This window comes from Stomoxys calcitrans, chromosome 3 (genome assembly GCF_963082655.1).
Source record: "Stomoxys calcitrans chromosome 3, idStoCalc2.1, whole genome shotgun sequence".
Lineage (NCBI taxonomy): Eukaryota > Metazoa > Arthropoda > Insecta > Diptera > Muscidae > Stomoxys > Stomoxys calcitrans.
Genome location: NC_081554.1, coordinates 28,122,696 through 28,133,658, shown reverse-complemented (window position 1 = coordinate 28,133,658; position 10,963 = coordinate 28,122,696). Strand labels below are relative to the sequence as shown.

At 35.4% G+C, this 10,963-nt stretch overlaps 1 protein-coding gene across 1 annotated transcript; it reads left to right on the top strand.

Annotated features, from left to right (window-relative positions):
• Positions 1-3,308: 3,308 nt before the first annotated feature.
• On the top strand, positions 3,309-9,673 carry LOC106089727 (UDP-galactose transporter senju). The gene is made up of 4 exons (XM_013255697.2): positions 3,309-4,221; positions 4,288-4,405; positions 4,471-4,657; positions 7,792-9,673. Exons 1-4 carry the CDS (start codon positions 4,137-4,139, stop codon positions 8,563-8,565), a joined length of 1,164 nt encoding a protein of 387 aa, XP_013111151.1. The 5' UTR covers positions 3,309-4,136; the 3' UTR covers positions 8,566-9,673.
• The last annotated feature ends 1,290 nt before the right edge of the window (positions 9,674-10,963 follow it).

Sequence of the window (10,963 nt, the reverse complement as noted above, 5' to 3'; positions counted from 1 at the left end):
GTACAACAACTACAAATCATATGCAATCTGCCATGTTGTCATCAATCTGATTGTACTTTTGCCAACACACGCAAAGAAATTTGTGTGCGTGTGTGTATACGTGTGCGTACATGAGAGAAAGAAGATAACAGCAAAGATAATGCAAACACAAATCTGTCATCTTAATACCGTCAAACCTGGCCAGCTGTTTACGGCTGTTCGCGTGAGACCACCTTACGTGTGCGTACATGAGAGAAAGAAGATAACAGCAAAGATAATGCAAACACAAATCTGTCATCTTAATACCGTCAAACCTGGCCAGCTGTTTACAGCTGTTCGCGTGAGACCACCTTTTTAGATCCGCCTTGTATTATTTCTGACAAAATCATAAAAAAATCAGCTGTTTTTGTTGTCAGTCTAATGAAAGCAACCCTAAATTAAATTGTTTTCATCTTGTTTTGCTCTACATTATTTTGGTTGTTGTGGTAGCAGTGTGTTGTACACTGAGGCGGCAGCTCTTGCCGATGAAGAACTTCATCGGGTCAATCCGGTACGTACAACCGGCTGCCTTGGGATTTGGTTGTTTCATTTTGTTGTTGGATTTTTTTTGTTCAGCTGAAACCAATATAGGGTTTGTTTTGTTTCTATATAAAATAGAAATCAAAATAAAAACCCATTTTCTTAAGTTTAAGGCAAAATGTGGTTGCAATTAATGGATTGGGAAAGCTACAGAGATCCCAATTTGAAGCTAACCAAGCTCCATAATCAGTTTTCTTTGCCCCAAAAAAGAATACAGCGGTCAAAAAAAGTATTCATCATTAGCAAAATTGATAATAAATTCACTTATTTTGGGTAATTGAAGAAAATTTAAAGTAAACAAATAATGCAGTTTTATGCAATAGTTTATTTTTCGTAATATGTTTTAAAATAAATTCAAAAAATAAATTTAATTAGCGCAAAAAATGCAATTTTATATAATAACACCAAAAACAGAACAAAAAAAGTATTCATCATTGATGTGCTATCATCAAAGTCAAATTCAAATATTATTTGGGAATCCCCCTTTTCTGTTTTATTTAGTAAAGGAGGCTTTGCCCTTGACAGCAAATATTTAATTTCATTGAAAATATAGTTTTTGTCAAAATGGGTCGTAAGCAAAACGAGGTTTCTGATGAGGTAAAAGTTTTGATAATAAAACACCACAGGAATGGTTTAACTCAAAAAACTATCAGTGAAATATTAAATAGACCACGATCTACTATACAATCCATCATCAGAAAGTGGACAGAAACGAAAACTGTTGACAATAAACCAAGATCTGGTCGACCAAAAGCACTTTCAGTTGGAGATGTGCGTTGGCTAGTGCGGCAAGTTCAGAAAACTCCGAAGACAAATGCGACCATTCTTCGTAAAAACACTATGGAATAAAAAACGTAAAAACACTATGGAATACATGCTTCCACCACTGTCTAATTTGTGAGCTGTGCAATGGTAGACAAATTGTTTATGGCCGATGGTCCAGACCATAATTGAACTGAATGTTGAAGGCCATAGTAGAAGTCGTTGTGTAAAATTTCAGCCAATTCGAATAAAAATTGCGCTCTTTGGGGGTCAATAAGTAAAATAGGCAGATCGGTTTATATGGGAGCTGTATCAGGCTATAGACCGATTCAGACAATAATTGAAACGTATGCAGAAGGTCATGAGAGAAGTCGTTGTACAAAATTTCAGCCAAATCGGATAATAATTGCGACCTCTAGAGTCTCAAGAAATCGGTTTATATGGCAGCTATATCAGGTTATGGACCAATTAAAACCATCTTTGGCACAACTGTTGGAAGTCATAACAAAACACTTCTTGCAATATTTCACCCAAATCGGATAAGAATTGAGCTCTCTAGTTGCTCAAGAAATCAAGATTCAAGATTGGTCTATATACCAGCTATATCAGGTTATGGACCGATTTGAATCATACTTAGCACAGTTATTGAAAGTCATAGCAAAACAACTCATGCAAAATTTCAGGCAAATCGGATAGAAATTATAGAGGCTCAAGAAGTCAAGACCCCAGATCGGTTTATATGACAGCTATATCAGGTTATGAACTGATTTGAACAGCACTTAGCACAGTTATTAGAATTCATAACAAAACGCCTCATGCAAAATTTCAGCCAAATCGGGTGAGAATTGCGCCCTCTAGTGACCGAAGAAGTCAAGATCCAAGATCGGTTTATATGGCAGATATATCAAAACATGGACCTATATGGCCCATTTACAATCCCAACCGACCTACACCAATAAGAAGTATTCGTGCAAAATTTCAAGCGGCTAGCTTTACTCCTTCGAAAGTTAGAGTAAATGGGCCAAATCGGTCCATAACCTGGTATAGCTGCCATATAAACCGATCTGGAATCTTGAGTTCTTGAGCCTCTAGAGAGCGCAATTCTCATCCAATTTGGCACACATTTTGTACAACGGCTTCTCCCATGGCCTTCAACATACGTGTGCTATATGGTCTGAATCGATCTGTAGCTTAACACAGCTCCCATATAAACCGATCTCCCGATTTTGCTTCTTGAGCCCCGAATCGGACTATAACTTGATGTAGCTCCTCCTCCGTCCATAGTCATCATTCTTTGTTTGCCTAAAAAGAGATACTGCGCAAAGAACTCGACAGATACGATCCATGGTGGAGGGTATACAAGATTCGGCCCGGCCGAACTTAGCACGCTCTTACTTGATTTAATTTCATAATTTTCGAAAAAAATAAATTAAATAGAGAAAACAATAAGTGGAGTTATAAAAAACGTGTTGCTGTATAATTTCGCTCACGGAACAATTGAAAATTTTCGCGACTATTTCGAAAGCAGAATAGAATATCAACCCTGACGCTAAGTATTCTGTTCAGGTCTTCAGGCGGAATGCTGTCAAACTCCATATAAAAACACATCTGCGAAACGTTGGCTAAAAAAAAGTAGTACTCTGCTTGTAGCGAGGAAAATGGCAAAAAAAACTATTTTAGTGGCAACACTTAAAACTATTGTCAGTATCATTTTTGATTATTTTACTGCTTTGAGTGGTTCGTTTTTCTTTATTTATGTGAGAAAAAGTATATAAAATAGAGAAAACAATAAGTGCATATAATGAAAAGTGTTTTGTTATGGAAACAAAAACATTGGTTTGCTGTCAAATTTCTCCCGCGACTATTCCGAAAGCAGAATAGAATACCAACACTAAACTGTGAAAAATGTTGTGAAAAGCGAAGATAGTACCAGCTTTTAAAACGTTGTTTTAGTACTTGCTAACAAACTGTGGCAACTCCCTTAAACAGCTGTTTATATTTATTGCGTTTTTCTCGTTATAGGGCCTAGATCAACGAAAATAAAGAAAAGAAAAAAAAATTAACAAAAACCTATTTTCTATATGGGCCAAAGAAAATAACAATTTCATCGGGACTTTTGTCGAGTGTGTCATCAATAGCAACTGTATTAAACTATCGATTGAAGCTCAAAGGTTGAGAAAAGTTCTGCTTTTTAATTAAAGGAAATGTGAATGACATCATAAAGAAAATTCAACGGAAAAACAATCACAAAAACATCTTTGCAACAATTTTAACTCAACAAGGTCAAGGAAATGGCTGGAACAAGTAAGCAAGCAATTATACAGCGATCAAAACAGATTCTCCAAGAATGGCTGAAGGCCTGAATGCTTACGTTTTCATTATAGTGAGAAACAACAATTACATATAAGATGCTTGGCAGCGGATGGATACTGTCGAACTAGTATAAAAAAACACAACCAATCATCAGCACGCTAAAAAAGCTACAACCAACCTTCAATAGTTTTGTGTTGTGAAAATCAAACACCCCCCCGATATCCAAACAAGAAAAAGCAACACAAACACATCGCGAACTTCTGAACTTCTGTGATAAACATAAACAGAAAATTGATAAGTAAAAAAATGCAAAAAATTACTAGAACGAGCAATCAGTCAACTCAGTGAAATGAAATTGTTAGCATACACTGTAATCGATGGAGTTTTAAAAATTCCATAACATTTCAAAACTGAAAAAAACTAAAAAAAAAACAATTTTTTAATAGCTTATTTTAAAACTTACGCACATACTTTTAAGTAAACCGACTATCTTGAGTGCCAACATGGCGATAAATTGGAGAGAATTGTTTCCCACGAAACTAACATTACTTATATTCATTTTGTACATGTCCCTTTTCATAGGGCAAGGTGAGTGCATTGGCAGTAGCATGTTCAAAGATGCAATTTTTAATACTAACTATTTTTTTTCTGCAGGAATATTTGTCACCGCCTCCCAAGATGCAAATAACTCTTACAGCTACAATACTGTTACAGTTGTACTGCTAACAGAAGTTTTGAAACTTCTTGTTTCTGGAGCGCTTTATATGAAAGAGTATGTGTATGAGAACAAATGATTATTCGTGTATTATTAACTTTTTTTCTTGTTTTTATATACAGCCACAGCTTCCCCACTTTGGTCAAGGATGTCCGCAAAGACTCCAATGTAATGATGCTTTATTTTGTTCCTGCCTTTTTGTATTGTTTATATAATAATTTGGCCTTTGTTAATTTATCAACATTCGATCCCACCACCTATTACTTGTTGCTGCAACTACGAGTTGTCATAACAGGTATTTTATTTCAGGTAAGACCATGAAGAAATTTATAGTACATATGTATGTATATTCTAAATGCAAAGATACCTATGAATTCGAATTTTTCGGCGAATTTAAATTAGACTTGAGACAATTAAATTTTATAATCGAAAAAAGATACTTCTATTTAGAATTGCTCCTTCATTTGATAATGTCAAGTTTGTCTTTTTGCAATGCTTTGTATAGGTTAGCATGTGCGCTTAGCCTATGCACAATAATGGTTCTAACGCCTAGATTAAAATTCTTATAAGAATATTGGAAACACATTGTTTAGTTGTTGTAGCAGTGTGTTGTTGTTGTTACAGCAGTGTGTTACACTGAGGCGGCAGCCCTAGCCGATGAAGGACTCCATCGGTTCAACCCGGTACTTACAACCGACTGCCATGGGATTGTCGTGTGTTTGATCTATCTTTCTTCTGCTTGGTTTTGTTGAATATCTAGATCCAGGAACTCTGCGACTAAGGTGGGGTGCGTCCAGTGAAATCTGGTTCTGAGTCGAGTGGGTCTGACTGGGTAGTTAGGTTAGGTAAGGTTTAAGTGACAGTCTGCTATCAGACTCACTTTGACGTTTTCGTCCATTGTGATACCACAGGAACAGAACCATCTAGTTCCTACCGTTGAACCATCCAGATCTCCTTTAAAAAGCCCAATATCTTGCGAATGTTCACATCCGCTAAATCAGACAGGTTCTCAAACAATTGAGAATCTAAATTGAAACTCCAGAAGACTGCTAGTGCGGGACACACACAGGACGGGACGGGACACACAGAAGGTGGTCTATAGTCCCTTCTTCTTCGATGTCCTCACAGCTTCTGCAAAAGTCGTTGCTGGCAACCTTTAGTCTGTCAGCATGTTTTCCGATTAGACAGTGACACAATGACTGAGACGTCAGTTCTAGCCAATGACAGCAAAGAAGTAGACCTATTTAAGTCTAGATATGACCACATAGTTTTAGAATGCTCACAGCTCCCTCTTTGTGACCGTCTCTCATTCGTTGTCCTTCAGGCCTGTTCCTGAAAACGTAACTTACATGTCGCTAGAGGCATACCCACAGATTGCAGTAACCCTGGAATGTGTATGGTAGTTCCTAGTCCCGCAAACTCGTCCACTTTACAGTTCCCTGGGATATATCTGCGGCCCGGCCACACAGAACAGGTGAATTTTGAACTGTTCAGCCATGTCGATGAGAGATCTGCGATAGTCAAGGGCGGTTTTTGTGTTCAGAAATACGTTTTCCAGGGATTTAATGGCTACCTGTCGCTCTGAGAAGATATCTATGCCAATCGTCGTAATCATATTACATCTTAGCTATTCCACCACTTTCTTAATTGCAAGGATCTCCGCTTGATACACACTGCAGTTGTCGGGTAACCTATATACATCGATATGACAGGTCTAGATCTTTAGAGTACACCCCAAAGCCCACCTGGTCGTTAGTTTGTGGGGGTAGTTAAACAGGTGACTTGTGTCGTGTAGTCCCAGATCACAATCGGGACACATCCTGCATGTTGGCATCAATCCTTGCTCTGTAGGAGATGAGGCGGCTGCATCTGCCGGAACGTAATTGAGCCAGAACTACTCTGGTTTGCCGGGTGAAGTCAATTTCCTCAGATGCTATGGGAGGCTGTCGTTTTCCAAGGAACACAATCACCTAGTAGCTATTACCCGCATCTGATACCGTGTCTGCATGAATGTTGTCAAGACCCGCTGCACATGCCGCTTGATCTAGAGGTTCTCCCTTGTAGCGCGGAACCTTACGCTCACGTGCTCGCCCAAGGGATTATTTTTTAAAGATGGAAAACTATCGATAGTCGCATCATTCGATATTTTCGATAGTCTTAATAATAAATATCGATACTATCGCTTATTTCCCATCACCTAGATTTAAAACGAAAATGAAAATTAAGAATCAGGAGATCGATTTATATAGAAGCAATATCAATGCACAGAACAAATAAAATCAAGGTAAAGTCGGTTGGAAGTCATGAGAGAAATCATTGTACAAAATGTAGACCAATGGATGAAAATTGCGCCCTCTATAGGCGCAATGTATCTTAAAGGATTCAGTGTCGGACTGCTTATTTTTGTTTAGTTTTGCAAAAAATTTAACTTTTGCGCCTATGACCCTTAACGCTTACGTTCCAAGTCCTAATGGAAATAATTCTCCGATTGGTCTAGCTAAGTGGCAGTAAGGAAAATTATGCCCCTTATTATTAAACCATGCCCCTTATCCTTAAATCATGCCATTTTTAAAGCACCTTATTTGCTTCGGTGTAGAGACGAACAGTAAAAAGTGTATAAGGGTGTAGCCCCTAACATAGTTCCCCCACATGTACGTCCATTTAAATGCGATTTTTATGTCACATTTCAGTTTTTTGTGATTTTCTTTTTTGTTTATTAAACAATTAGTGGCTATTATATTTTACTTGTTTATTCTTTTTACCTATACATATGTGTGCTGTTTACTATCTATTTTTTTATTATTGGTTTTATGGAATACATACCTCGCTCCTCTTTATCTTGTTTCAACTTACTGCTCAGAACAAGACCATTTCCCTTTTTTATCTCATTTCTATGGTCGTGTGAAAAATAACACCTTAGACAAGGTGATAGTTATTGCAGAGATGTAATAGTAGAACCTTTTAAGACAACAATGTTTATGTAGCAGCAAATTCAATGTTTTCTATATTGAGTATATATAAATATTGGAGTATGTCATATCCCTTTGGAGTTGTTGTTGTTGCAGTAGCATTGTGTTATACACTGATGCGGCAGTTCTTGCCGATGAAAAACTCCATCGGGTCAATCCCGTACGTACAACCGGCTGCCATGGGATTGTTCCTTTGGAGTACTTCATAGCCCTTTTCGCCCTCGTCGCCAAATTGAATTGAATTGAATAGACTTTGGGTTATAGAATGATAAATGATTCGATATTATGTAAAGTATACCTGGTTAAGAGCCGATTCCAACTAGCTGATAACCTGGGGTGGTTTGAAATCTCTTTAAAACCTACCAACCTATACATTAGTGTTAGGTTAGTAATGAATCATTTTTGTATTTTTTATCTGTCTGATAAATCTGATACTAATCTACCTTATTTTCTATGCATCTTTTTTTATTTTAGATAATTTTCAAAAAATATCTAACCAAACGCCAATGGATGTCATTAGTTCTACTAACTGTGGGCTGCATGATAAAACAAATAAATTTCTCTGGTGCCTACAGCGAAAGTGATGCTAGCCCCGAGGCTATTACTAACAAAAATCCACTTGTAACTCAGGCTACAACCAAAATGGAACACCAAATGAGCAGTAAAAATATGAGTGGTTTTGATTTTAGTCTAAGTGCCCTACTAATACTGGCCCAAACTATATTCTCCTGCTTGGCTGGTGTCTACAATGAATATTTATTAAAGGACAAAGGCTCCGAAGTTAATATTTTCATTCAAAATGTCTTCATGTATTTAGATTCAATAGTTTGTAATGTTGTGATACTTTTATGTAAGGGAGAACTATTCTCCGCCTTCACATCGGATAGTCTACAAGCAATATTTCGCTTTAAAGTCATAGTAATTATTATAAATAATGCTGCGATTGGCATAGTGACTAGCTTCTTTTTAAAATATATGAACTCCATATTGAAAACCTTTGCCAGTGCATTGGAATTGTTGTTTACAGCGGTTCTGTGTTACTTCCTCTTTGCAATACCAATTTATATCAATACCGCTTTGTCCATAGCTGTAGTTTCCTTTGCCATTTACCTGTATACCCAAAGTCCAGTGGTGAATGTGGGCAAGGTACGTCCGTTGACTAGTGTCAGCGATGCAAAGACATCATATGACCAAAGAAAACTTTTGGATGCAGATGGGGATACGGATCTCGAAATGGATATGGTGTAGTAGTTATTATTTTATTGATCAGCTGTTATATTTTAATGTATCTTTTTTTTACCAAGTTGTATATTTGTTTTAAATTTCAAAATTGTTAAGTATTTTGTGTGTACATTTGTTTTAATTATAAAATACATATATATGTTTGTTTATGTTATGGCTTTGTAAAAAGACTCATTTTTGTGTAGATATTTTCAGTTGTCACAAATAACTATATCCACCTTGACCTACTTATTGATGTTTAAAATCACGATAGGAAATCAGAATATTAGGAATAGCATGCATTTAAACTCACAGTTGCTTATTTTATTCATTTGAAAAACTTAGCCGCTTATTATATAGAGATATTTTAAGTTGGGGCAAAAACTATCACCATTAAAACCATTTAAAAGCCATAATGGTCTATTATACCGAATTTAAATTAAAAACATTTTTTTGAAACCTTGCGCTTATTTAGTCTTATTCACCAATTGCTATCAAATCCCTGTGGTTTAAATGTTATCTAAGATAGAGGTCTAACCTAACAGGAACAAAAATTTGTTAACTAATCTTTTGAGTTTTCCAACCATTTCTGCCTTTCTGTTTTTTATGAAGTGAAATTTTTTTAAGTATATTTTTAAAGACTTATGATTTTAAATGTTTTATGTCAACAGTCACAGATAAACTTCACGTTTTCTTTTTATAAGACCGCCCACCAAATAGTTATTTATTTTAAATTGATGTCAATACTATTTAAAGTTCATCAACCACTTTTAGCTTCTCTTACAATTAAAATGTATTTTTTAACCCCTCAAAATCCAGGGGTTAACATATCTTCCTCCTAGCCGTACTTCTTACCTATACTATACATAATTGACCGATTAAAGTGCATTATAAAGAAACTCATGACGTTTAATGCTATATAATATAATTTGAAAGAATTTAAGGTTTTAACTCTAATCATTAACGCATAGAAGCTATGATTTACTTTTTATATAAAAAAGACTTATTGATAGAAACATATACTTAGAGGTATAGAAACTCTTATTTGGCTATGAAGTGATATCTAAGCCAGCCTTATTAACCAAAGTATTTGTTCAATAAAATATAAATGATATGATTTTGTAATAAAATTAAAGCGAACATGTTTTTATTTGATAATAATAAAAAGCTACGACATATGAAGTAAACTGTTTTTGGCCAAATTATGATGTTGTAGCAGTGTGTTGTGTCTCCTCCATTCGTCTGATGGGCTCTGCTAAGTTTCCAGACTTGTTATATGAAGCTTTACGAAAGACTTGTAATATGCACTTACGAAAATGTGCAACTTTTTCGACTCAATCGAGCTTTTTTTCAACAAAAATACATCTGGACACTTGCATATAAAAAAAGTACAATACATTTGAGAATACTTCACGATGAGAGCGCGCTATATTCGTATTTGGCGTACTTAAGACAAGTCTTATTTATTTATTTATACAATTTTTTTTTATTTTATCATGCAATGCGAAACCATCAGGCCTGTAAACAATCAGACTATGCATAAGACGTACTTTTCTAACATAAGTTAAAAAACAACTCAATTAAAATAAAAAAAAAATAGAAAATGAAAAAAATTTTAACACTAGATAAAACTAAATAACAAATTACTTAAAATTATAAGCAGTAACTGATTAAAAAATTCTACTAAAAAAGATCAACGTAATAAAATAAAAAAATGATAAAAGCATAATAAAAAATAAACAACACTAAAACCAAAATATGAAAAAATAACAATAATACTCTTGGCTTTAAAAATTATTAGGAATTATCAAGAATTGCATTGGATTTAATGGAGGAAAATGCCTTATCCAACTCCATACGTTGGAAAGCAAAACCATTGTAGTCATACTTCCCGAGAGAATTACTTTGGGAGTCCAACTGGTTTCTATTAAAGGTCGCATTGAAATCCTCCACATTCAAATCACAATCATACGACTTACAACTGCCAAGTCCATTGGATTTTAACGATGCCCATAAATGCTTTGCGCTTTTACAACTGCAATACATTCGCTTCCCTTCTAACTTTTCTTACAACAGGTTTGGCTTTATTTTTGGTTCTACAAAAAAACTTAATATTGGATCTATTCTCCAAGAAAGGTTTAAAAGCCAAATCTCGAAGCGATAGGTGATATGAAATGAGGGGATTGCTAAACCAATCCTCTTTATCACCCTTTTTTATGGGAAACGCATAATGGATAGACCCAAAACAGCTAAAAAAACTACTACATTGAAAATCAACGTCACTAGTGGAATACAAAGCTGAAAATCAGTAGACGATACAATTTCCTGCAAATCATCACAACTCAACAGCATTATAATCAACATATTCAAAGAACTGCAAAACATTAAGGAGTGAAACGTTAAGGGACGCGAAAATAAACGCATG

Excerpts from the sequence above, each read along its gene's own strand:
- LOC106089727 (XM_013255697.2), top strand. The coding sequence starts at position 4,137 with ATGGCGATAAATTGGAGAGAATTGTTTCCCACGAAACTAACATTACTT. Across the intron at positions 4,222-4,287 it reads GTCCCTTTTCATAGGGCAAG|GAATATTTGTCACCGCCTCC; the intron begins GTGAGTGCATTG and ends TTTTTTCTGCAG. Across the intron at positions 4,406-4,470 it reads GGAGCGCTTTATATGAAAGA|CCACAGCTTCCCCACTTTGG; the intron begins GTATGTGTATGA and ends TTTTATATACAG.